General features: G+C 49.6%; 2 protein-coding genes and 2 long non-coding RNA genes across 5 annotated transcripts in view; 3 read left to right on the top strand and 1 right to left on the bottom strand.

The window, feature by feature from the left end:
* Positions 1-20961, bottom strand: EMC8 (ER membrane protein complex subunit 8). 2 transcript variants are annotated; one of them, XM_004058094.5, is made up of 5 exons: positions 20401-20961; positions 10376-10452; positions 2593-2662; positions 1758-1852; positions 1-1246 (listed from the first exon to the last, which is right to left on the bottom strand). In XM_004058094.5, exons 1-5 carry the CDS (start codon positions 20629-20631, stop codon positions 1087-1089), a joined length of 633 nt encoding a protein of 210 aa, XP_004058142.1. In that variant the 5' UTR covers positions 20632-20961; the 3' UTR covers positions 1-1086. The 2 variants fall into 2 exon arrangements, with proteins under 2 accessions (XP_004058142.1, XP_004058143.1); XM_004058095.3 differs by lacking the exon at positions 1758-1852 and having other exon boundaries at positions 20401-20921.
* Positions 3480-7395, top strand: LOC129527767 (uncharacterized). Its single transcript, XR_008672828.2, has 2 exons — positions 3480-3603; positions 7054-7395. It is a non-coding gene; the product is annotated as an uncharacterized lncRNA (long non-coding RNA).
* On the top strand, positions 13801-14343 carry LOC109023682 (uncharacterized). Its single transcript, XR_002003147.2, has 2 exons — positions 13801-14004; positions 14116-14343. It is a non-coding gene; the product is annotated as an uncharacterized lncRNA (long non-coding RNA).
* COX4I1 (cytochrome c oxidase subunit 4I1) overlaps positions 20945-26752 on the top strand; it is a 7380-nt gene continuing 1572 nt past the window's right edge. The window contains exons 1-3 of the mRNA XM_004058096.5: positions 20945-21088; positions 22526-22599; positions 26254-26421. Of these exons, the coding sequence (XP_004058144.1) occupies positions 22527-22599; positions 26254-26421 (241 nt within the window). The 5' untranslated portion in view covers positions 20945-21088; position 22526. The remainder of the gene's footprint in view (positions 21089-22525; positions 22600-26253; positions 26422-26752) is intronic.

Genomic DNA, 26752 nt, shown 5'->3' on the forward strand with positions numbered 1-26752 from the left:
TTTGGTGGATCAAATAAAGCACATTTATTGTAGCGATGTCTGAACTTTTTTCCTATGTGTTAAGAGAAAATAGTGACCGCTGTATCACAAACCCTTTCAGGTCACACCGATCGTTACAAATTCCTCCATGGAGTCAAAGACAAGACAGTAGGAAAGGTACCGCTCTCTGAACTTTGTACAAAATCATTCATATAAAAAGGAAAAAAGGTAAACGTACCATAAAGTTTCCCTCTCAATTTCCTAAGTTTTGGTTAGAAAACTTGACCAAATGTTCTAAGTATAAAAAGTACAGACGTCACTCTGCACAACTCGGGAAGTCTAAGTCTTGTTTTTCCTAATACAAAAGAAATGATCATTTCCCTTTCCTGGCCCTGCAGGCATGTGAGCTTTCTGGGTGGCTGAAGAGCACCACACTGAGCTCCTGCTACCAGAGATGTCTGCTTTTGCCCCTAACGATAAAGGCTTCTGTGGCATCAGTGGTGTCACTCCCGCTGGGCAGAGCTGTGGTGGCTCTGTGAGCCGACACCGTGTGGAGCAGTGCTGTTCACAGCTCAGCCCACCTGACCACAGAAACACCCACACAGAGCTTCTCAAACAGCTCAGCACCAGCACTCCACGTGTCTACCCTGATCCCAGGACGCCTGGACGACATCAAAATTCAAACAGGATAAAAACTCACAAACACACTCATTGGAGTATAAGATGTGGGCTTTTTTTTTTTTTTTTTAAAAAAAGATAGTTCAAAAGCCTTAAAAAGTATTCTCTCCAGATTATAAAAGGTTAGTTAAAAGTGTTTAATAGGAACAATCTTGCACAAGCAGAAAGAGCTTTGATTTGGAGGATTATAGCAACAATACAACTGAGAGAGTCCACAGGGACAGTCAGACGGGATGTCTGCACCTCTTCTAGAGACTCTGTGTTAAAACCACGACCAACTGAACATTCTGCCCCCTTTCAAGGCACATGCCACTTCTTAAAACGGTCAGCTTTCCACACAGGCTAAAAGATATTTTATTTACATTTAAAAATAGGTTTTCTTCTTCAACGTAGTGGAAAGGCCTGGAGCCCAGTCACAGCGGTGCCTGCCTAGCACAAGTGTAGGACAGCTTTATTGATCTCTGGGTTTGTCCAGTCATTCCGAATGTCATCCAGGTGGTTATCGAAATCCACGAGCGTCTCGTAGGACCGGCTGTCCAGGAGCGAGGCTGAGATCCTCTGTGCCTCTGGCCAGTCTTCACAGTAGTCACTACGGGTCAAACATGAAGAAGTCAGCATCTAACAGTGAAAACGGGCAGCTTGTAACAGCATCAAGAGAGAAGGCCAGCCACATGCACAGTGGTATGAACAGAGACGGTGCAGAGTACTGAGAAACATGTGCATTTCAAACGCATGAAGATGTACACAGAGCATAGAAGACATGGTTAATACATGGAAGGGACGCCCTTCACATGGAATTCTGAGAAAGTTGGAGGCAGATGACTGAAGCTTTCTGAGTGGCCACAAATACATCAAAGCAAAGGCCTGGGAAGAGTGTCTGTGCCCTAGCGCCTGGGGTGGGAAGACCTGTGGGTACCACTGAGGTTCCCTCTACTGCCTGGAAGCGCTGGAACACTGGGGCCTACAGGAGCCGGGGCATATGCTTGGTATCATGCCTCTGGAGAAAAGGCTAACTGAAAACACAGGCGGGGTGAGAGTGGCTCTCACGTGGCCGGGCGCTGACGGAGCCCAGCCCGCGCGGCAGCATGGGGCGCACTCACTGGTGTGGGTCTCTGCACCGCCATCTGTTCTCATGGTGCTCGTACACGTGGATCGTAGGCGCTACGCAGTCCATCGTAAACTTGGTGTTGTCTACCTGAGCACAAGGCAAAGGACAGGAGAGTGAACAGAATGCCAGCCAAACAGCAGCTGCAGGCACCTCCTCGGGGCTCTCCCTGCAGCCGTGCCCATGCTGGCTGGGGCAGAGACTCTTCCGACAGAGCCTGTATGCAGAGTGGCACGAGTGTCTGGCCTGAGGAAAACTGTTGTGTCATGCAGGAGAACGTCAAGTCCTTCATTGTTTTTTCACAAAAGCGAAGCTTCCAAACGTGACTTCTTCCCTCATCCTAGGATTCTGTCTGAATCAAGGCTGTTCAGCAAGGCCCTCGATGTCATCTGCTCACATACAAGCACCTTCCTTCCCTGTGCCCCTAGAGGCTGTGCTGGCTGTTCTAATTCTGTGCTTCTCACACTTGGCATGTTCAGATCAGAATCATCTAGAAGGTGTGTTAACATGGACTGCCGGGCTCCACCCCCCGCATTTCTGATTCAGTGGGGTCTGGGGTGGGTGCCTGGGAATTCGCATTTCTAACAAGTTCCCAGGTGCTGCGGCTGGCAGGGGACCCCACTCCCACTTGTGTAGTGATGCGGGAGCACAGAAGCCATGGCCTGGGATTCGACTGGTCTGCAGCTGGGAGAAAACTACAAGAGGCGGCAATGGTCTCAAGCAGATAAATGAGTGAAGGGGTTAGCGGAAAGGAAACCGCCGCAGAGCAAGCTCCAGGTTGGTGAGAGGAGGCGCGAGGGCCTCCCACATGCTGCACAGAAGTGACTTACCATGATGAGCGCAGTGTCGCTGAAGCCCTCGGCGATTCTGGAGGCCACCTTCTCTGCAACCTGGTTTGGACTGTCAAAGAAATAGTCAGGCTACCACATTCCAGTTAATGCCATTCAACACTGTTTACAAAAGGCACAGTCAACACCACTGACACTTAACAAGCAATGACAGAAAGACTGGCGGAGCCAACAGGCTGCACGTGCTCGCTTTGCCGGTTTACTTATTATTTAATTTTTTGGTAGAGATAGGGTCTTGCTCTGTTGCCCTAGCTGGAGTGCAGTGATGCAATCATAGCCCACTGTAACCTCAAATTCCTAGGCTCAAGCAATCCCACCTCTGCCTCCTGAGTAGCTGGGACTATAGGCACAGGCCACCACACCCAGTTACTTTTTAGTGTTTTTTGTTGCTTTTTTTTTTTTTTTTTTTTGGTAGAGAGGAGGTATTGCTATGTTGCCCACACTGGTCTTGAACTCCTGGCCTCAAGCAATCTTACTGCCTTGGCCTCCCAAAGTGCTTACAGGCATGGGCCACTGTGTCCAGCCTACTTATATATTTGTATTGCTGGGGAGAGTGTGAGTGCAGTTCCCCACATATGAAGAAATCGCAGGGGTCAGCACATCTGGAGTGCAATGGACGAACCTTGCCCTGGGAAAACCACCTTTGTGATCCTGGTGTTTTCCCTGACAGGTAAATACGTTTTGCCCTTTTAAAGTGGCTGATGACAGCCCCACTGTGATGGGTGTGGCCAGCAAGGACAGGAAACGCTGTTGGGTAATGGGGCGCACCGTGTAAAGCAGGTCCTTGCCTCACTCCAACCAGAAAGCCCTGGTGACGGGGATCTTGAGAGAGCATCTCCTAACGGAAGGCTCCCAGGAAGCCAGTAGAGAGTCGCCTGAAGCGGGCAGTTAAACTGCTGCTGGGCACCTGCCAGCTCCTGGGCCAAACTCCAAGCCTCCCGGGCCCGCCTTCTCCATCTGCACGCTAGCAAAGCAACTTGTCCACTGCAACAAGTAAGAGCAACCTCAGGGCAGCTGGCAGTCCATCACCCTCTGAGAAATTCCTCAGCCTTTCCACATCTTCTCCACGCTCATGAGCCTCCACTGCTGGCTCTGGCCCTGCCGCCACCCAACCCTGATAAATGACACCTTTCTACCTTAAGTTAATAGAGCTAATAATAGAGCAGCTCCTCCACCATTCCTGCACCATGTCTCCAAACACAAAGTTATTCTTCTATCCTATGCCAGGAAGGGGCCTTCTCCTCGGGGGCCTTATTTATATTCTTTCTGTGCCCAAGCCCCAGTTCTGCCTTGAAATCTGTGTAAGTCTTTATTTTCAGGGAAAAACAAAAGCATTGAACTGGTTCCCTCTAGCTGCTGTCCAGCTTCCCTCCTCCCTTCCACGACTGTTTCTTCAACTTCTTTAACAAGCCGCTAGTCTTGCTCCATGTCCTCACCACAGCTCTGTGCAATCTGCCATCTAACCCATTCCCTTGCAGAGCAGCACTCCAGAAGTCTCCTGACCACTGCCTGATGGCCCCAAGACTGCTACCGCCTCAAAAGCCCCCCCGCGGGAACCCACCACCCTCAGGCAGGCCAGTCCATTTCCAGCCTCTCCGACCTGAGGCCACCTTTCCCTCTGCTCTTCCCCACCCTGCAGGCCACAGGTCCTTTCTCTGCCCTCCTTTCCTGCACTCTCCCTGCCATTTATTTCCTTCAGTCTCTCACCTTAGGCAGGGGCTTCTAAAACTGCTTCCTAACTGGTCTCATAATTTCTAGGGTCACTCGCTTGCTCGCTCTCTTTTTTAAAGAGACAGGGTCGGCTAGGTGCAGCGGCTCACGCCTGTAATCCCTGCACTTTCGGAGGCCGAGGCAGGTGGATCACCTGATGAGGTCAGGAGTTCGAGACCAGCCTGGCCAACATGGTGAAACCCTGTCTCTACTAAAAATATACAAATTAGCTGGGTGTGGTGATGCACATCTGTAGACCCAGCTACTCCGGAGGCTGAGGCAGAGAATCGCTTGAACCCGGGAGGCGGGGGTGGCAGTGAGCTGAGATCATGCAACTGTACTCCAGCCTGGGCAACAGTGAGACTCCACGTCAAAAAAAAAGAGACAGAGTCTCGCTTCGTTGCCCAGGCTGGAGCATGGTGGCTATTCACAGGTGTGATCATGGCCACAAACTCAGGGTCTCAATCAATCCTTCCTGCTCAGCCTCACAAGCAGCTGGGACCACAGGCATGCGCTACGAAGCTCAGCTTAGGCTCTTCTTATCTGATGTAACCTGAAAATTCTCCTGAACTAAATTTTCCTAAAACAGAACTTCCATCACGTCCCCTGGTGCTCACAGCCCCACAGACTACTGCTCACCACTGCCTGCAAGATGAAGGCTGCTATTCTCAGGCTGGCAGAGGCAGGCCTTTATTACGGTGAACTGAGCTACCGTGTGCAGCCACAGGGGCAATGCTGTGTCTTCAATGTCAGGAAATCCGCCTACATGTCATCTGCCTCACACGCCCGTCTTCTTTCACTCACACTGTCCCGTCTGGCCCTCCACACCAAGGCCTCCTTACTGAATTGCTTCCCCTCTTTCAGTGCCCAGAAGACATGCCACCCTCACCACAAAGCCCTGCTAAACCGCCCTGGATGAGATCCCCTACCCTGCTGGAGTTCTGAGGATTTATTTCTAAGAGGCTCTAACACAGAGTCCATGGCACGTGCTGCTTTCCTTCTGTGCATCCTGTCTGCCCTGCACCATCAAGGCTTTCAGCTTTTTGTGGCAGGGACCAAGCCATCCATCTTTCTTTTTTTTTTCTTTTTTTGAGATGGGAGTCTCACTCTGTCGCCTAGGCTGGAGTGCAGTGGCGCGATCTCGGCTCACTGCAAGCTCTGCCTCCCGGGTTCACGCCATTCTCCTGCCTCAGCCTCCCGAGTAGCTGGGACTACAGGCGCCCGCCACCACGCCCGGCTAATTTTTTGTATTTTTAGTAGAGATGGGGTTTCACCATGTTAGCCAGGATGGTCTCGATCTCCTGACCTCGTGATCCGCCCGCGATGGCCTCCCAAAGTGCTGGGAATATAGGCGTGAGCCACCGCGCCTGGCCCCATCTTTCTTTTAACAGCCATAAAAATACATGGATTATTGTGAGTTATTTAACAAAGCACACTATATACAATTACAATCCTTCCCTTGTGATTAGGCTAAAAAAATTAATAATGTTTTTAAAAAACAAATTATTTTATATGATTGTATTTTCATTTTCAAAATTGACAAAGTGATGTACTGATTATAAATCTGCAGTATTAAGAAAAATATGACTTAAAAATGTGACTGTGTTAAGAAAAACATGACTTAAGAGGGAAGGGGAGGATTTCAGGTAGAAGCCAATCGTACTGAAGAAAGCAGTGCGATGGTGGCTCCTAGCGCAGAGGGAAGGCAGTGCTTCCCTGCACTGACCAGGATTCGGTGGGCGCCAGGTTCCCACAGCACTGACGGCAAGTGGTGAAGAGTGGGTACAGAGCCCTCAGGAGGCCTGCCCATGTACCCACCTCTGCCTGCTCCTGCATTTGCTGAGGAACTTGGAAAGCAAAAGGCATGGCCGCTTGCCATGAAGAGCATGCAAAGCCCTTACCCTCCTACTTAACAGTGCTCATGCTGGTTAGTGATTTTTATTGGGAAGAGAGTAAGGAAACACTCATTAAAAAGAAAAACTACCATTGTAGATGCTCAAGAACTCTTAACATCTGTCTTTCTATTCACTGATTTTTCAGATGGGGTCTTGCTCCGTTGCCCAGGCTGGAGTACAGTGGCGAGATCATGGCTCAATGCAGCCCCAACTGCCCAGGCTCAAGTGATCTCCCACCCCAGCCTCCCTTGTAGCTGGGACCACAGGCGTAGGCCACCATGTCCAGCTAATTTTTGTATTTTTTTGTAGAGATGAGGTCTTGCTATGTTGCCCAGACTGGTCTTGAACTCCTGGCTCAAGAAATCCTCCTGCCTTGGCCTCTGAAAGTGCTGGGATTACAGGTGTGATCCAACATGGCTGGCCTAAAATTTATTATTTCAAAAGAAGTCTAAAAATTTGTAGTTGGCCGGGTGTGGTGGCTCATGCCTGTAATCCCAGCACTTTGGGAGGTTAAGGTGGGTGGATCACTTAAGGTCAGGAGTTCGAGACCAGCCTGGCCAACACAGTGAAACCCCGTCTCTACTAAAAATACAAAAATTAGCCAGGTGTGGTGTCGGGTGCCTGTAATTCCAGCTACTCAGGAGCCTGAGACAGTAGAATAGTTTGAATCCGGGAGGTGGAGATTGCAGTGAGGTGAGATCGTGCCACTGCACTCCAGCCTGGGCGACAGAGTGAGACTCTGTCCGCTCCGCCACCGCCCCGCCAAAAAAAAAATTTGTAGTTAATGAACTGTCAAAGTATTTGAAACAGCTGCCAACTTTGCATTTCTCTGTCTTAGGCACTGAATCTCCAATACTGATCCACTTGATCCTGAATGAAGACTGCCACGCTGTGGTTCCTGCTAGTCAGGAACTCCTTGTTCCTAGGAAGAGCCAGCTGCCAACCGAAACTGCAGGCACCCTGAAGGCAGACCACTCTGCTCACCCTCCCAATAGCACCATGTCGGGCCAGCGTGTAGGTGCCATCTTACACTGTGTATCTAAAAGCTTCCTCCTGAGTGTCTGCCTCAGGCCGGGGCTCTCTGCCGGGCACCGAAACCTACTCATATCAAATGCTAACTATGAAGCAAAACACTGGCCAACAATGAATCATATAATAAAACTTGATGGAATGACCTAAAGTTTAGGAAATTCATAAAAGTTATAAACACTACGTTAGAACAGTAATAGAAAAAGTCATCACAGCACTAGTAACAGCACCAGCCACTACTGTAAACCAAGCACAAGGACAAACACGCTGCGCAATTTCATTCTGTCCTCATGACTACTCTCTGAGGCACAAGCTCAGCTCCATTTTACAGACAGGGCCACAGAGGCCCAAGGAGGTTAATCAGTAAGTCACCTAGAATTTGAATCCAGGTCTACTTGGCTCCAAATCATGCTGCAAGACACTGTGAATCAGGCAATATTTCTAGAATAAGAAGAGCAAATTTTCAGCTAGGTCTGGCTGAAGAGAGGGGAAGGTTTTCCAGGCAGAAGCAAAACCATACTTAAGTCAGAAGTTGGCAGGATCCTAGCTCCTGAGCTCCCAAGCTGTGTGGCCTCTGAGAAGCCACCTTCTCTGGCTGGTTTCTTCACTTGTGCATTGCTGTGAGGATGAAATAAAATGACCCCAGTAGAGCCCAGGGATAGCACGGCATTACCTACCTGAGGTGTCCTCCTCAAACGACTGGGCACAGCGGGGGAGGGGGAGGTGGATTCCCTATTCCAGGGTGGCAGACTCCTAGCTAAGGTTTATCCTCTCTACACATCTGACAAATGGCTGCTCCGGATGCATTTAAAAGTCAGTATTAATGAAGGACTGCAAAACCTCCCAGAGGACGCAGAAGGACGTGGACTAGGTGAGGATAGGGAGGACATTCTAGAAGGAAGGTATGGAGAGCAGGAAAACTGTGTCTGAGTAGGATAATTCCAGGCTGGGCTGTAACGAGGTCAGCACAGAGGTAAGAACATGAGAGCTGTGAGCCAGATGAGGCATGTGCAGAGAGGAGCATAGGAGAGCCTGCGCAGGTCCATGTGGGGCGACCACATCAGGCATGGATTTGCAGGTGGGGGATTAAGGAAAGGGAGGCCCCTGCACTCATCTGACAACCTGGTGCCATTCCCACTTGCCCAGTCTCCTCTCCCTTCTGCAGGGACAGCCACGGCAGACACTGCTTGGTCCAGGAACACCTTCCTGCCAAGGGTGCTCCCCACTGCTTGCAAGGTGAAGTTCAAAATGCTTCTGAGCACGGAGGAGCCCTCAGGTGTGGCCCAACCTACCTGTGCAGCCTCACTTCCTAGCATCTCCCTCCATGTGGGCACAGCCCCAGCCCTTGCCACGTCCTCACCTGTGTCTGCTGTCCCCCAACCAGGAATGCTGACCTCCTGGTCTCCACGTCTGCACTTGACAAGGCCCTGCTCACTCTCGAGGGCCTGGTTTACAGGACACCATGCCCTGGACTTCTGGGATCATTCTACCGGGTCTAAGTCTCCCGGCCCCTGCCACCAAGCCCCCTGCAGGGGCCGCGGTCCTGCACCACAGCCTGTGTTTGCACTGTCCTTCATGTTCAACTCAGCCACGTGAGGGCAAGGGCCAGACGGCTGCCTTTCCTCAGCCCACGCCTAGTCTTTCATGTAACAAAGATTAAGACGGATGTGGCCCCGTGGGTAGGCTCTCGCTCAGTGAAGGCACTGAGAGGGGAGGCACTGATTCATCAACAAAGGGAGGCAGGCGATATCAAACAGAGGACATCCCAGTGAGAGTCAGAAGAGATGCGCTGAAGGCGGAGAGGCCAGGGCTGCTCGTGGGCTCAGAGGAAGCAGCAGAAGAGCCAACGTGCACGGGGATTCCACGGACTCCCAACCGCCTTGGCAGACGCTTCAGCGGACTGACTTTGAGTGCAGCATCTCCTAGGACATCTGCCTCCCTCAGGATCCTGTGCCTGGACCCAGCCCTCCAAGGGTAAGATAATTATGTTTCTAAATTTGGGTTTCTTTTAGGATACCATGTTTCTCATCAGAAACACTGGTGCCTCATCAGTGATAGCAATGCTGTCACCAGCTTACTGTATTATTTCCAAAGTGCTTGAGCTCACCTTCTCATCTGTGCTGAGCAAGTGGACCCAACGGCAGGGCCCTTCACTGCACCCCCATCTCCCCGGACACTGGAGGCTCGGCTCTATCTGACAACATGAGGAAGCCACGTCAGGGCAGCCTGACGCATGCCCCGTTATATACGGCGTGGACTTTCCAGCTGCCCATCTGGCTTCTGGCTGGGTTCAGCCAAAGGAAAATGGAAGGGGGACATCATGTACTGACTGCTCTGGGCCACCTCTCCCCTAATGGGAGGCCACGTCAGGCTGGCTGTGGCCACCTGCCCAAGGGCACTGCTCTTCTCAAGGTGGACTTGTTTACCCAGCTCCTTCCTCCCCACCCTTTGGCCTGTTGTCGCCAGCCTTGTTTACTGCACGACCCCCTGTGCGTTAACCCCTGGCCTTAGCCCAGGCCTTGTGAACAGCCTGCTTATTAAGCCCTCCTCAGATTATCACCACCTGAGTGTGTCATCTGTTCTTCTGTTGGGACCAAGATGATGCAGACATATAGAAAAATTCTCAGCTTTGTTATTAGCGAGAGCCCCAGTTGGGGAAGGATCTGGATAAAAGGAAAAGAAAGAAGTAGCCAGTATAAAGGGGGCAGCAAATACCACATTTTCATCAGAGTACTGACCCCAAACCTACACGCTGGTCTATTTACCGGCAAATAGAGCAACATTCCTTCCCAGGGCTCTGCCCAACACCACCCCTAGTCTGGGAAGGGGAAGCAAGGCAGAGCTGAGCAGGGACAGAAATCGGAACCCCAACTGTCGCTTTCATTGTATGAATTCCCTTCATGCAAAATAAAGAAGACACAAAACAGAATCCCAAAGTTAATAGAAATGTTTGGAATTTCTGTTGTGTGGAATTATCCACACCACAGTTCGCCTCAAATCCTATAAATAAGCACAGAGGGAAGGGGTGTGGGTCTCACAGGTTTCGTATCTGGTCGAAAAGCACACGAGAGACGGGGTCTGCCCAACACGTGCTCACTTCCTCGCCCACAGAGGGTTCTGCATCCACGTACCTGGCATCCTTTACTCGCTCATTAGCTTGATAATAACCAGCAATCACGTAGCTATGATCTTTGCACCATGAATCAATCTGAAAGAGGAACAAAAATTGGGAAAAGATGAACGATTCTCCCTTAAATATCAAGTCGTAAAAACCACAGATCTCACCCCCACATGCTGGGACAAGACATGACAGAATCTTAATCCTCATACCCTACACCCCAGAAGAAAGGGTGGGACTCAGGAAAAAATGGTCAGGAAGGGCAGGACTTTGAACATAAGGAATGACTATCTTCCTCAGTCCCAGCGAGAAGACCCTTTGTCTACAGGTACTGGATTGGTACAGGGCTGCAGAGAGTAGGAGGGAAGATGACCTTCACCTACCTTCTCTTATACTATAAAGAACTGGGGCTTTAGAAATGCTTAAAATTATTTAAATCATTATCCTTCAGAGTTAAGGAAACAAAGCTTAGAGAGGTTCTAAGTTTGCACAACCAGATAGAAACAGAGCCAGAAGGGAATCTCAGTCTCTTTCAAAACAAGTCTTTTAGGCCAGGCGCAGTGGCTCACGCCTGTAATCCCAGCACTTTGGGAGGCTGAGGTGGGCGGATCACCTGAGGTCAAGAGTTCGAGACAAGCCTGGCCAATATGGAGAAACCCCATCTCTACTAAAAATACAAAAATTAGCTGGGCGTGGTGGTGGGCGCTTGTCATCCCAGCTACTCGGGAGGCTGAGGCAGGAGAATCACTTGAACCCCAGAGGGGGAGGTTGCAGTGAGCCAAGATCATGCCACTGCACTCCAGCCTGGGTGACAAGAGTGAAACTCCGTCTCCGTCTCAAAAAAAAAAAAAAAAAAAAGTCTTTTATACTCCATCTCAGCATTCTAAGCACCGCATCATGAAATACCCCTCAGTTGGGGTAGAGGGTAAAGAGGTCCCAAGTTAGGAAGGGGCACGTGCACATGTCCTTAGTTCTCTCCGGCGTGCTTTGAAATGGGAGCAAGGTGGCAGACCTTCGAAGTTTTTGGGTTTCTTTTATGGTACCATGTTTCTCACCAGATGCAGCTTCCTGCAGGTCTAAGGCCATTATTCAAAACAACAAAAGCTCATCCTGTTTTGTGATAATGGAATTTGAATACACTGTAATAAAGTCTATTCTCAGTCTGCACAAGAGGAAACAAAATTAGTACCTTGATTTTTTTTTTTTTTTTGTAGGGAATTAACTGGTTAAAAATGGATGTGTGTGTTTTTTAAACACAATCCTATTGCTCTTTTTCCTAAATTCTGGTTTGGGCCTCTGAGTCTCCTTCACGACCAAAAGCAGACAAGACAGTTACAGTCCAAGGGTCCCTGGCTCGCACAGGATTAGGATATTTCTGGCCTCCTAAGAGTTCACGAATTACCATATTGGGTCAAAACCAGGGCTCAGTGAACCAACTAGACATTCTGGTCATCCACCCAAAAGATCAGGATTATGTCCGTAAAATATCTATAATGGTGCTATCATTGTGACTTTGCTGAAAACAACTCCAAAACGACTCATATTTTGTTTCTATCACCTCTTAATGGAATAGATTCCAGAAGCTTTCCATTGCTGCTTAGAACAAACATCTCTATACACTATCAAAGGGCCTTGCTCTAAATTTGGTCAAGTTCCCTGATGAGCTGATCCTTGAGCACCGTGCTCCCAGCCTTCATGTGCCATCATGGGCTGGCCTCCTGAGTGTGTCCTCCCCTAAGGTGACCCACGTCTCTGCCCCCCGGGTGTCCCTATCGCTGCTCTCCAGTGTAGCCTGCTCTTATTTTCATAGTCAGATTGGCCACTGTCTTAGTTTCCTATTGCTCTTGTGACAAGTTACACATACTTAGTGGCTTAAAACAACACTTTTTTTTTTTTTTGACAGTCTCGCTCCGTTGTCCGGGCTGGAGAGCAGTGGTGAGATCACAGTTCACTGCCGCCTTGAACTCCTGGGCTCAAGTGATCCTCCCACCTCAGCCTCCTGAGTAGCTGGGACTACAGGTGTGCGCCATCCTGTCTGGCTAACTTTTAAATTTTTTGTAGAGACAAAGGTTTCATCATGTTGCCCAGGCTGATCTTGGACTCCTGGGTTCAAGGAATCCTCCTGCCTTGGCCTCCCAAAGTGCTGAGATTACAGGCACAAGCCACCATGCCCAATTTTTTTTTTTTAAGGAAAGTAATAAATTTTATTGAAGGATTTTTCACCACCCATAGAGATTATCATGATTGTTTTTCTTAGAATTTTTAATGCGTACTTTTTTGGATTTTCTAACTTCAAATTCCCTAATTTCTTCCATTTCTGAAATAAACCGTACTTGATTAAAGTGTATGTTTTATTTTTTAATTTTTATTTTAAGTTCTGGGATACATGTGCAGAATATGCAGGTTTGTTACATAGGTATCCATGTGCCATGGTGGTTTGCTGCACCTACCAACCCGTCACCTAGGTTTTAAGCCCCGCATGCATTAGCTATTTGTCCTGATGCTCTCCCTCCCTTCGCTCCCCCGCTCTGACAGGCACTGGTGTGTGATGTTCCCCTCCCTGTGTCCATGTGTTCTCACTGTTCAACTCCCACTTATGACAACATGCGGTGTTTGGTTTTCTGTTGCTGTGTTAGTTTGCTGAGGATGATGCCAGCCAAAATTTTTTATCTTACTGGTCAGAAGTCTATAATGGGTCAGCAGAGCTGTGCTTCTTCAGGATGCTCTAGGGGAGAATCCTTTTCCTTGCCTTTTCCAGCACCTAGAGGCTGCCCGCATTCCTTGGCTCATGGCCACATCACTCTGACCTCTGCTTCCATCATCCATCTCTTCCTCTCACTCTGACTTTCCTGCCTCCCCTTTACAACGGTCTTTGTGATTACATGAGGCACACCCAGGTAATCCAGGATATTCTCTCCACCCTCAAGCCCTTAACTCAATCACATCTACAAATCCCTTTTGCTACATAAGGCCTGGGGATTAGGATGTGGACATATTTGGGGGGTTATTACTCAGCTGACCATACCATACAGCATTTTCTAGGAAAAAGCATAGGACATATTTTTTACTTAGCTACAGGCAACTTCCTGAAGACCCCAAGCAGCAGTCTCAGTTGGCTCCTCCATCTCTTTCCTGGGCTGAAGCCACCTGGTCAGGACTCATAGCCCAGTAAACACATATGGTATCACCTTGTACCCGCTCTCAGAGCACAGAAACCACCTGGTACAAAAGATGATTCCTATGACAAACACATGTACATCTCAACTTACATTTTGCCTGCTGAGGGACAAATTCCTGTAAGAAAACTCCAAGGGCCCATCCAAATTCCAGCAGAAAAATGTCATGACCTGGAACTTTAATTAGAACCTCTTTGAAGAGGTTGCCCTTAAAGCGAACCAGATCACAAAAGCTCTGGCCTGGCTTTAGAATTTAGAACTTTTGAATGACACACATGAGAATAACCAAGTTAGCTGTATGGATGGCTATGAGGGGCGCACACAGCCCATTCACCAACTGAGGAATGGAGAACTCGAAGGGAGGAACAGAGACTCGGCCAAGCCTCAGCACTCACAGCGGCAGGGTGGATGAGTTCTAATACGGGTAGTTTCCTGTGACAGTCCAGAATCTGGAACTAGGCATCAGGTGAGAGTGCCCTGGAGTGGAGTGGGCTGGGGGAAGAGAATGGGGCTTGCTGGTGGTGTGGGTGTGGGTGTGGCAGCCAGGTCTCCAGTGGCTGCAGGATCCTGCCCTCAGCCCAAATGGCTCCTGCATGAAAAGCTGCGGTGGATCTAAGTGGCAGCTACGAGTCAAGGCAACTAGCTTCCTCCAAAGCGAGGCAAGACAAGGCACAGCTGAGAAGCCACTCAACCTCTGTTCCCAACGAATCCATTTCCATGTCCCTGCTTCGTTGTATGACACCCCACACCCTGATGGGCATCTTGTGAAAAATCAAGATGAAAATAAAAGTTCAGGAGAAAACTCTGTGGAGACTGTTGTCAATGTAGTCAAACTGACTCTGATATAGACACCTTCCACATTCTGCACTCACTCATGCAATTTCATTTACTTTTTAGAGAGAAAGGACGTTTTCACCTTGGCAGGAGTCTACCACCCTCTGCTCAATGTCCTTTTTGGCTGCTTCTGTTCCAGACATGGAAGAGAACTATTAAAAGGGCTGGGGCCACCCCTTTCATTCCCAACTAGACTCTTTGCACAGAGGCAGTAGCTTCTCACAGCAGCCTTGCTAAAATCTGCACTATCCCCCCACGCCCCTTGTGACTGTACAACAACCGTAAAGAAGGCGAGGCAGGGACCGCAACTTGCCACTTACCAACAAGATGAGGGTAACCTGCTGAGCCTTCCTATCTGCAGCAAAAAGTAGGCCTTGGAGTTCAGAAGTAGAGGAACTGTTATTTTCACTGAGAAGGAAAGTTCCTTCTCAAGTCAGCTGCTGATCTTTCTATGGAATGAGAAGGAGCGGGAACCATGAAAGAAGAGCTTGGGAGGTCAATGGGACCGAGATAGAGGGTGAAGTTCAGGGGGAAAAACTCAAAGGGGGAACCACAGCATCCCTCTCCCCATCCCCAAGGTGGCACATGAATGTTCTGGAGATGAACAAACGGCAGGAGGGAGTAGGGGCATGGGAGAGCTCCAGGGCAGCCGCTGTGCAGAGGAGCAGAGGGCAGGCCCACATGGAGGCCACAGCAAGAATTCTAGCCTGAAATCATGGTGATGAGGCCAATGAGCAAGTAAGCAAGTCATCTGAGCAGAATGTAACAGAAAGCTACTCCACCGCACTAGAAATCAACAAGGGGAAAAGAGCAAAAAGGGATTAGAGAAACAGGTTCAAGCTAATTTTCATACTAACATTTTATGGGTTTCTGCTATTAGAAATAATTCCTTCACTACCTACGTCAAAGGGTTATAAGGATAAATAAGTTAATAGCCGTAAGTACTTAAAAAAAATAAAAAGCATGCAAAAAGCATGCACAAATGCAAGGATTTTTTTTTAATGGAAAATAATGAAAAGCCTTTCAAAGGAATCTAATGTTGCCCTTTGATAGACAGTCTATGGTCTTTCCCCTTTATCAAAAACACTTCCAATAGGAAGCTCTCTGAATGGAACAGAGCCATGAGAATAAGGCCTCATTTACACAGCTGCATGGATTTAGATGCTTTGTGAAAATTGCATATTCTATGGCTGATAACCTCATAAACTATGGCTCTAAACACTGAGAGTTTTCATTGCCTTCAGGTTAGAAAGTCACTAAGTCAAAAAGTGAATAATATAAATTTAATAGCTTAATTGAAGTACAAAATTTGTGGATGGACTCCAGCTGCAAATTTTCCTCTGTAACTTTCCTCTGAAAGTTATTTCATGGGCACTGGATTGCTGTCTTTTTCATATTTGTCCACCGCTGAGGGAATGAGTTTTTGTGAATATGAGAAAAGTCAGGGCTGAGTGCGGTGACTCACGTCTGTAATCCTAGCACTTTGGGAGGGCGAGGCGAGTGGACTGCCTGAGCTCAGGAGATCGAGACCCGCCTGGGTGACACAGTGAAACTGTGTCTACTAAAATAAAAATCAGCCGCACGTGGTGCTGTGTGCTGGTAGTACCAGCTACTAGGGAGGCTGAGGCGGGAGAATCGCTTGAACCTGAGAGGCCGAGGTTGCAGCGAGCCGACATCGCTCCACTGCACTCCAGCCTGGACGACAGAGACTCCATCTCGGAAAAGTCATTATAAATAACTACTGCTTGGCAAAACTTGCTGCTTGTTTTCACTGCTGAAGAGTAGTTACTGCAGGGAGTCAAGTGTGGCCCTTACTTGCTGGATGGGGACTCGTGGTGGGGGGAGGTGCTGGAGGCTGGGTGTCTACAGTGCAGAGTATAACTAGGAATGAGGCGCAGGAGCAAGGTCAGAGTGGGACCCTGCGGTGCCCGGTGCCCTCTCACGCTCAGGTAGCAGGCAGTCACGGTCCCCTCTGGGCATCTTTCCTCCCTGGTAAGTGGTTTGGGAGGCAGCCCTGCTCCCCCGTGGAAAATTCATGTACAGGTGACTTGAATGCAGTTGTTTATAGTTCCTGGGTTTAACTCTGTCAAGTACTGCATTCATATCCCATAGTCGGAACAGAAGTGTTTAACTCTGTCAAGGTTACTTAAGAATGAGAAGAATAAGCAACATCTGACATTCCAAATGAGGTTCAAGTTTGTCTTCAAGAAGCTCCTAGAAGTTTCTGACAGGATTTTACATGGTCAGCAGCCACCACACCTTCTTCTCCCACTCCTGGGCTGGTCCTCAGTTGCTCTGTGACTCCTCCTCCACTCAACCCATAAAAGCCAGAGTGTCCCCCACGCCACGTTCCTGGGGTGTGATGAGAGACACTGGTTTTCCTCCCCGTTCCTGGCTCCTCAAGGCCCTGGTTAGTCTTTTGATAGAATGCCAGGTGCGTGAGCCTCAGGGGCGCTAAGACCCCACCTTCTCCTGCCCTCCTTCCACTCCACTGCTCCCCTCTCCGCCTTGCTGAGGGTGGGTCTTAAGACCCTCCAGGAGAGGGTCCCCCCTAGACCCCAGGGGAAGGAATGGTGATGTCATGAAGCTCCCATAAAAACCCAAGAGGACGGGGAGCTTCCATGCCCCTTTCCCATACCTCGCCCTATGTGTCTCTTCATCTGTATCCTCTGCAGTGTCCTGTATAATAAAACCATAAACATAAGGGTTTCCCTGACCTCTGTGAGTTGCTCCAGCAAATTAATCAAATCCAAACAGGAGGCCATGGAAACCCCACCTTGAAGCTGGTGGGTCAGAGGTTCCAGAGCCCGGACTTGCTGCTGAGCCCTCAACCCATGGGCTCTGACACTATCTCCAGGTAGGCAGTGTCAGAACAGAATGCGGAGACACCTAGCTGGTGGCCGCTGCTTGGTGTGTGGGGAAACTGCTATACATCTGGTCACACAAATCTTCTTCTGTGTTGACTGTTGGCAGTGAGAGCAGAGGACACACGCGGTTGGAGAGCTTTTCCCTACGCAGTCCCCAAGCGCTAAGACCTGCTCTCATGGCTTCAGAAGTCACCGGCACAACACTGGTTCTCAATCTACATCTCTGGTCTCTGTACCCAGACCCATTCTTCACCTTTCAACCTAGGACTTCTTCATTTGAACATCCCAAACTTAACATACCCCAAGCAGAAGTAATCACCTCCCCTCCAGACCTGTTTCTCTGCCTCTTCCCTCAACAAACGGCACCACTGCACCATCGTCCCAGCGCACAAGCCAGGAACCTAGGTATCACCCTTACTTCCTTTTCCCCTATGTCCATGCACAATTAGTCACCAAGACCTGTGGATTCTCCCACCTGCTCTCTCTTCTGTCCCCTTCTCCATACCCATGCTGCACTCAGTTTTGCCACCTCCCTGCCTCTAGTCTTGGGTGTACTCCTGTCTCCAGCATCCTCTCTGCTGCAGGCTGGGGCCATCACTTGAAGGCACAGATCTGATCACGCAACTCTCCTCCAGTGGCTTCCCTCTGTCCTCAGGATGGTGCCCAAATGCCTCTGCATGATCTACAAGGTCACTACAAAGCAATCTGTCCACCACTCAACTCTCTCTGCCCGCTGCCCCTCCTATTGCTCTCTCCAAACTCCCCCACTCACTCTCCTCTCCCGCCCACTATTTTCTCCTGCTCTTTGCACATGCTGGTCCCTTGAATGTTGTCCCTCCATCCCCCACCTCCTGAGGGTCAAAGGCTGGCCCGCTGCCTGCATGTCCCTTTCTCTGGGCAACCTGACTGCCCTGACTGCCCAAGCCTAGGCTGGCTGACTTCTCTCGAATCCCTTGCCACTTTTTTACTAAGCTCCGCCTGTGAGGTTTAGGTGCTATGCTTGCTGGCTTGCTGCACCTTCAAGTGCTAAGCAGGTACTGTGTTTCAACCACAGCCATATCCCTCCTCAGCACGGGCCTGGCACAAAGCAGATACTCAAAAACATTTATTAGAAAAGTGAATAATCCTGCATAAATGCTACTGATGAATCTAGCTCCCTGCAAGTCAATGCATTTCACAGATCCAATAATTCTCTTGACAACAGAACAATTAAGATGGTGGGAAAGGCTGAGCGCACTGGCTCATGCCTGGAATCCCAGCACTTTGGGATGCGGAGGTGGCCGTATTACTTGAGGTAAGGAGTTCAAGATCAGCCTGGTCAACACAGTGAAACCCCATCTCTACTAAAAATACAAAAATTAGCTGGGTGTGGTGGTGGGCGCCTGTAATCCCAGCTACCTGGGAGGCTGAAGCAGAAGAATCACCTGAACCTGGGAGGTGGAAGTTGCAGTGAGCCGAGATCGTGCCATTGCACTCCAGGCTGGGTGACAAGAGCGAAACTCCATCTCAAAAAAACAAAAAGATGGTTGGAAAGACCTGGATTAAAACACACACACACACTCCCCAGTGGTGTTTCAGTAATGACAGCACATATCTTCAAGAGCTAAAATACTTAGTTTTATAAATATCATCTAAGTATTATAATCATCTGAATCCTACCCGGAAATGATATGAAGTTTAACTTTAACAGGCACTCAAAGATGTGCCCAATAACCTTACGCCAGGACTCTTTGCCCAGAGATACTTCTTGCTTGCCCAGAACTGACTTGGGTGTCATAATTAGGTAAGTTATAAACGGTAGATTATGAAATGGCTTCGTTTTACTTGGTGGAGGAGGGACACAGATAAAGAAATTCTACTTACACCTTCTCAAGCTTAGCTACTTCTTACATCAATTAGCTACTATTTTTTAGCATCACAGTTTATTCTTAAATGAAAAACAAACAGCATCTCAGCTCAGGTATGCAGGTCTGAAGCTACAGTTTACTTTTCCTTCAGGTTTTAACAACTCGATGGAATTTATAGATGGTATTTTTCTCTTCATTGATCACCGTAACTGAAAAGCTACTGCCTAAAATTCAATTACCAACTAGTCTACCTGCATGCTACATCTTTTTTCCCACTGTACTTCAATAAAGCTGCCATTGCAAACAAAAACATAAAAGCGTGTTGGACAGATTGTCTGCTCCTGCTGTTTAATTTCACAGAAATTCGTTTTTTTTTGTTTTTTTTTTTGAGACGGAGTCTTGCTCTGTCACCCAGGCTGGAGTGCAGTGGCGTGATCTCGGCTCACTGCAACCTCTGCCTCCCGGGTTCAAGCGATTCTCTTGCCTCAGCCTCCCGAGTGGGTGGGATTACAGGCGCCCGCCACCACGCCCGGCTAAGTTTTGTATTTTTAGTAGAGAAGGGGTTTCACCATGTTGGTCAGGCTGGTCTCAAACTTCTGACCTCAGGTGATCCGCCTGCCTCGGCCTCCCAAAGTGCTAGGATTACAGGGGTCAGCCACCGCGCCCGGCCCCACAGAAATTCTTTAGCTTTTAAAAGCCATGGAAGCATTCTAGATTAAGTTGTTAACCACTAACGGGAACAAATTCTCTTTACACAAAGCTCAGGCACATTCAGTCAAGGGGAGCCAGGCCTAAGATGCATCACACAGATCTGACCATGCAACTACCTTTCTACAAGTGTCTGAGCTCCGGGGTGCCCGAGTACCGACAGCCAAAGAAGCATTTACACTTTGCCAGATAAGGAATCGGCTCTGTGAAGGTGCGAAGAACCAAATGCTAGCGATTAATGTCCCAACAACGTGAACACTTCCTGCAACTCGAAATCCTCAAGGGAAACTCTGTCGAATCCCCACCAAGTGAACGATGACTTGTTTCTACAAAGGCTACTGATTTCAGGAAACTAACGTATAACTCGTCGCCTTAAAGTGCCTCTGAAAGCATCCACGACGGTTAAAGTCGCTGCTACTACGGGACGCTATTTATTCAGCGCCAAGACCCAAGCGCCATCGTGGATCACTCCATTCCTGGCCACGGCAACCCTAGGGAGCGGGTCCTAGGAGCCTGTTGGAGGGCGACCGCTGGGCCAGCTTCCTCTCTGCTGACTGAGGGGAGGCCAGGCTGCCTGCAAGGGGAAGGGGCCCTTTCCGCGCTTACCAGGGTGAGGGCCACCTCCAGCATGGGGGCTAGGGCCAGGGTGCCGTGGAAGAGGGGGATGCAGTCCACGAAGAGGGTGTGGTGGGCGCCCGGGCCGCCCAGGGGGAGGTGCTCCTTACGCGGCTTCTGCTTCTCGGCCACCAGGAGCCCGTTGACGGCGCAGTGCGGGTACTTGGCGCCGTGCAGCACCATCTTGCAGTAGGCCTGGGTGGTCAGCTTCACCCCGGGCATGCTGACCCGGGAGGGCCCCGGAGGCCCCTGGGCGCGCGGCTGAGGCCTGGACCCGCTGCCTGGCCGCGCGGCGCCTCAGCCGAGAAGCGGGACGAGGCGGCGGCGATTGATGGCGCGGCCGCGGGCTGGCGGAGGACCCCTCAGGCCCGGCCCCGTTTGGGCCTCGGCTCCTGGAAAAGCGACTCGAGCCTCTGGGAAGCCGCAGCCCCAGACTCCAGTCGCGCTTCTCGCCCGGCGCCGCCGGAAAGCGGCCTCTCCAACGCCTGCCGGAAAGCAGCCCGGCCCGGCATTTTACGACGTTCGCAGCGCTACCCTTTTCCGCTCCACGGTGACCTCCGTGCGGCCGGGTGCGGGCGGAGTCTTCCTCGATCCCGTGGTGCTCCGCGACGCGGCCTTGCTCTCTTCCGGTCGCGGGACACCGGGCGTAGAGGGCGGTCGCGGCGGGCAGTGGCGGCAGGTGAGACAGGAGGTGGCCGGTGCGGCGCCGCCAGGCCGGGCCGGGTCGGGGGGCCGGGAGCCATCAAGTCTGCACGTCCGCAGCCTGGCCGCTCGGCTTCAGCAGGAAGCACCGAATGGGCCTCGGAGCCAGGTGATATTGAGGCCGGCCGGTGGGGACTCCGGGCTCAGTGGCTCCAGGCTCGGGGGGCCGCCCCGAAGTGCCCGGTCCATCTTCCCCGGTCTCGCAGCGGCTGCGGACCGGCCTCGGGCACTGACCTTGGAGCGCCCGCTGGCCGAGGGCGCAGGCTGCGGGAAGGCGGGCCCGCGCTCTGTGCCTGCAGCCTCCGCCCTTGCTCCTTCAAAAGGTCTCTGCAACCCCTCCCTGGTTGTGCGGGGCTCCCGGGCGGCGCTCGGCTTTCCAGCCTGGAAGGCGTCAGTTGTTTGCTCACGCAAGGGCTAGGCCCAAGGAGAGAAGCTAGACGCGGGCGTTCAGCCCTGACGTCATGCTTGTTTATTCTGCCCCAAGGAACTCTCACCAGTCCTCCGAAGGGTCGATTTAAAGGGGGCCGTGTAAAGTTGATGGGCCTGAATAGAGGAGGGCCCGGGTGAGGGGGGGTCTCATAGGTTTTCCGCTCTCCTCAGGGATTGGAAATTGACCGGAGCTGTGTTGGCAGCCTTCTCCAATTTCCCCTTCTAGTCTATGTACAGGCGGTATTAGGTTTTAAACAAATACTCAGTTGAATGTGATGCGTGCCACGGTCCCTGTGAGCTGTCACCTCCCCCCACCGCTCCCTGAAGAATGGAGCCTGTCACGGCAGCACAGTGCTTTAATGATCTCTAGCTTTTTCAGAGTCACCTTGTTAACATTTTTTCTTCTTGCCTTTTTTTTGTTTGAGAAGGAGTCTTGCTCTGGTTGCCCAGGCTGGGGTGCAGTGGTGCGGTCTCGGCTCACTGCAGTCTCTACCTCCCGGGTTCAAGCGATTCTTCTACCTCAGCCTCCCAAGTAGCGGGGATTACAGGCGCCCACTACCATGCCCGACTGATTTTTGTATTGTTAGTAGAGACGGGATTTCACCATGTTGGCCAGGCTGGTCTTGAACCCCTGACCTCAGGTGATCTGTCCGCCTCGGCCTCCCAAAGTGCTGGAATTACCGGCGTGAGCCACCGCGCCCGGCCTCTCCTTGTTTTTTAAAAAGACCAATGTTGTGTTAATTACCTGAAGCGCGTATATATTATGGCAGTTGATTTATAATGAAGCTCCTTAAAAGCATGCCAGTTACTAAGAAAAACCTCATCCTAGGTCATTTTGTGAATTCAGAGACAGTGATAAAGAATGGATCATTTGCGTTGGGGAGAAGCAAACAAAAAAATTCCAAAATGCTCTGGGGCAAAAAGAAGACTCATTCCTTGCTGTTTGTCCTTATTCATAGAGAAGGTGTACATTTTTATCTTTCAGAATGTTGGCTACCAGGGTATTTAGCCTAGTTGGCAAGCGAGCCATTTCCACCTCTGTGTGTGTACGAGCTCATGGTAAGTGTGACTTTTCTTACTTTTAAATAGGCTGAACTAATTTCATTTTGCTCCTGCTGTGTATAAGGCCCTGTGCTGGAGTTTTAAAGACCTTAATTCGGCTCTTGAGGGTCTTTAGGGGAGATATAAATGTTCTCACAGGGCTTGGTTCTAGATTAAGAAGTGTTTATAAGTCAAATTGAATCTCTTCTGGATCTTTGGTTATACTGATACTTACCCCCTTACCCTTCCCTTCCGTTCCACTTTTTTAAGCTTCCAGATCTACCCCTTTCAAAAGATCTTCTGCACCGTAAGTGACTGACCTTAATGACCTCCCTCCCCACCTTGCCCCCACAACTCCCAACCATTTGCATCACCTCTGTTTACATTATAGAGGCAATGGTAACGAAAGAGCCTGGACTTCCTAGCCTGAGCTGGGTTTTCATCTCATTTCTATCAAGGACTAGCTACTGAAGCTCAGGAATCTCTGCTTACCTGAAGTATATGGACAGAGCTTAGTTCTGTGTCTGGCATACAGCACATTTACTTTTGGATGTATCTGGCGTCTATCTACTTTGTACCAGACACTGTCAGGCACCGAGAAGAAAAAGAATATGAAATACACACTCTTTCCAGGAGGCTGTTTGCAATCTGAAGAGGGACAGATGGGTGAAGACAGTGTTTTGTTAAGAGATGGCTCCTGGGTAGAAGCATTTAGCCTGATGTGGGTTTCAGGGAAGGCTTCTGGAGGAAACTCTCCATGGTCTTTTCATTGCCTTAGTAGAGTCTACACCCTGCCTGGTTAGAGCTGGTCTTGCCTGCCTTTCCGATCTTATTACTGACTGTTGTACTCAAAACCCAAAAACTACCATCAGAACCACCCCTCCCCACTTGCTCACTGCCCCAGCCCCCTGGCCTTACTCCATTCCTCCCGTAGAGCCCCGAGTTGTGGATGGTCACTCCTGTCTAATCATTCACCCTCGATACAAATGTGCTTTTAGAACGGCCTCTCCTGACCATCCTTTCTCAGGAAGCTCCCTGTCACCTCACCTTGCTGTGCTTTTCCTTATAACACTAGATGCCTCATGAATGCATGTCTATTTGAGTATTGCTGTCTCAGCCTCTTAGAGTGTAAGCCTTTTGAGTCCAGGGAGCCTGCCTGTCTTACTCATTGCCGTATCTCCAGCACATAGGAGGCAGATGAAGACGAACTGCAGGCTCTTAGACAAGTCTTCTCTGTTAAGTTTTAACTTACGTAAGTCATACATGAATAATACATGAATCTGTTCTCAACATAAGATATTAAAGCAGTCTGGAATACCATCAGCCGTCACTGAAGTCAGTTGGGATATTTGTGTAGTGATGCACCTGAGTGAGGGGTGCCCAGATACACCAGATCTCCCCAGCAGAGGCTCAACAGAAATCCGTCCATGTTGAAGCGGTGACAAACATTCCTTACAATCTGGAGTCTTTGTTTTTCTCTCTCTCTAAAAGAAATGTTTGGTATATTAACCATTGCTTTTCCCTTAATTGCTGGGGGACCAGGCCTGAAGCTCTGAAGAACCCCTGAAACCATGACTTGGCCATTCTTATTCTGGAAGATGCATTTTTGAGGTTTGCATGCGCCAAGGTTTTGAGGGTTTACATCGTTATAATAGCTTTTTCCCCCCAGTCTCCCTGTCATGGCATTTACAACAGCTTTACAAGATGTAATTCATATAACAGTCACCCATTTAAAGTGTATGCTCCAGTGGTTTTTAGTATATTCATTGAGTTTTGTCATTAGCACCACAGTCAGTTCTAGAACATTCTCATCACCCATATTTACATTTATTTTTAATAACTCTCATGTGTAAGCTGAGTGTTTTAAACTTTAGAAACTTCTGGGGGGTGCTGAACTTGATAAAAATATTCAGTATACAAGTGTTCTTTATAGTTCACTCATCATTTTCATAGAATTAGGGTTTTAAAATTAGAAAGTAATTCAGGCCATTTCCATCTCATGTCCCTCAAATCCCAGCTCAGTTTTGGGATGAGGTGTCAAGTATAAGTTTGTAAGTACGCCAGTCATTTGCACGGCTAAGATAAACATCTAGAGAAGTCTATATACGACTTGCTTAAAGCTGAATGTTGATTTACTGTTCACATGATTTGGGAGATTTTAGTCACTGGGACTGAGCTAATGGAGTTGAAGCATTGTTGCGGGCATTGTATCTCCAGACCAGTGTGTAATACAGAGTTCTTGCAGACGTAGGACAGAATTGGAGAAACAGCTTCTAACAGTGGGAAGACTCTCAGTACAACCAAGCTATTCCTTACCTTTCTGATTTCTGAACTTTTTTCCATGTGATACCTGCTGCTTTGAAGGCACTAAAATAACAGAAGCAGATAGAGCAGAAATCCTCACTCAGATCTTCCTCCTTCCTACCTGTATAACAGTTTGTGGCTTGCCTTGTCTGTTTTGTGTGTTTCGTTAACGCGTATGTGAGTATGTGCACATGATTTCCAGAAAGGAGAAGCGCACGATACTGCCCGTGCTCTGTGACTCCTGAGTGCACGCTTCCTCTGCATTTGGGCTCCTAGTTCGGCATCGTCCTGTGGACGTTGCCCCTTGTTTCGTGCCATCCACACATTCCTGATGCCCCCCTGCTCTACTCTTTCTCCAGAGTACTTTTTCCAAACATGTGATTTGCACATTTGTTATGTTTATTGTTTGTTTTCCACTTCTAGAAGTGTGCCGCTAGGCAGGAATGTTTGATTTGTTCACTGATGATCCCAGATCTCTAGAACCCTGCCTTGCCTGTAGAGGGTGCTTGGTAAATGTGCTCTGAATGAATGGCTCCATGATCCTCGTTTCTAAGAGCTAGCACGATTTCTCACTCAGTCCTGGTTGGACACAGGTTCCCTGGAACAGTGCTGTCGTGGTTATCTTCTCACGTGTCTTTGTTTCTGAACTTGAAACGCTTTGAGTTTTTTATTGTTTTTGTTCTTCCTCATTAGTTTGAGTCCCTTGCAGATAGGCTTTCATTTTGTCCAGTCACCTGTTCAGGGAGCCTGAGGGCCTTGGCCCACGTCTGCAGGTAACTGGTTTTTTTATTTTTATTTTTTTATTTTGAGACGAAGTCTCGCTCTGTCACCAGGCTGGAGTGCAGCGGTGCGATCTCAGCTCACTGCAACCTCCGCCTCCTGCGTTCAAGCGATTCTCCTGCCTCAGCCTTCCGAGTAGCTGGGACTATAGGCACGTGCCACCACGCCCGGCTAATTTTTTGTATTTTTAGTAGAGACGGGGTTTCACCATATTAGCCAGGATGGTCTCGATCTCCTGACCTTGTGATCCGCCTGCCTGGGCCTCCCAAAGTGCTGGGATTACAGGTGTGAGCCACCGCGCCCAGTCCTGCAGGTAACTGTTAATGTAGGAAGTGCTGCCTCTGGGCACCTTGGCTCCAGGGTTCATTAGCAGTTGCCCCTGGTGGGTTTTTGTTGGCTGTGATGAGAAGTGCTTCTGTTCCCCCTCCACCACACTCCTGCAACTGTTTAAACAGTGGCTGTGACCCCCTGAGATGATCCAGGGTTTCAAGGCGTGCACATGTCTGTGTTTCGGTTTTCAGAAGTATCACCTTGGGGTGACTCTCAACCTACATGGATTTTCAAAGATTTATTCAATGTGTTTTTCAGAAAGTGTTGTGAAGAGCGAAGACTTTTCGCTCCCAGCTTATATGGATCGGCGTGACTACCCCTTGCCCGAGGTGGCCCATGTCAAGCACCTGTCTGCCAGCCAGAAGGCCTTGAAGGAGAAGGAGAAGGCCTCCTGGAGCAGCCTCTCCATGGATGAGAAAGTCGAGTGTGGGTATTGAAGGGACCCACAGGCGCGCCCAGCAGCTCTCGGAAGTGTTTGTGTGACAGAGCCTCTGCTCACTTCTGGGCCTACTGTCTAGAGAGCAGTCTTGCACAGGAGGGTTGCTCTGCTGGGTTTCGGGGTCACTGTCCCAGGGCCCCAGTTTATGTGCTCACCAGTCACTTAGCTCTGCCAGCTGACAGGATCTTTTGCTAGGCCCCCTTCTCTGTGCTGAGTGAAGGTAGCCTCTCAGCATATCTGCTGGGTAAGACATTGTTAACTGTAAATTATTGAAAGAAACTCAGCAAAATGCATAGTGTTTGGTATGAAAGGGGCAGA

The sequence above is a fragment of the Gorilla gorilla genome, chromosome 18 (genome assembly GCF_029281585.2).
Source record: "Gorilla gorilla gorilla isolate KB3781 chromosome 18, NHGRI_mGorGor1-v2.1_pri, whole genome shotgun sequence".
NCBI lineage: Eukaryota > Metazoa > Chordata > Mammalia > Primates > Hominidae > Gorilla > Gorilla gorilla.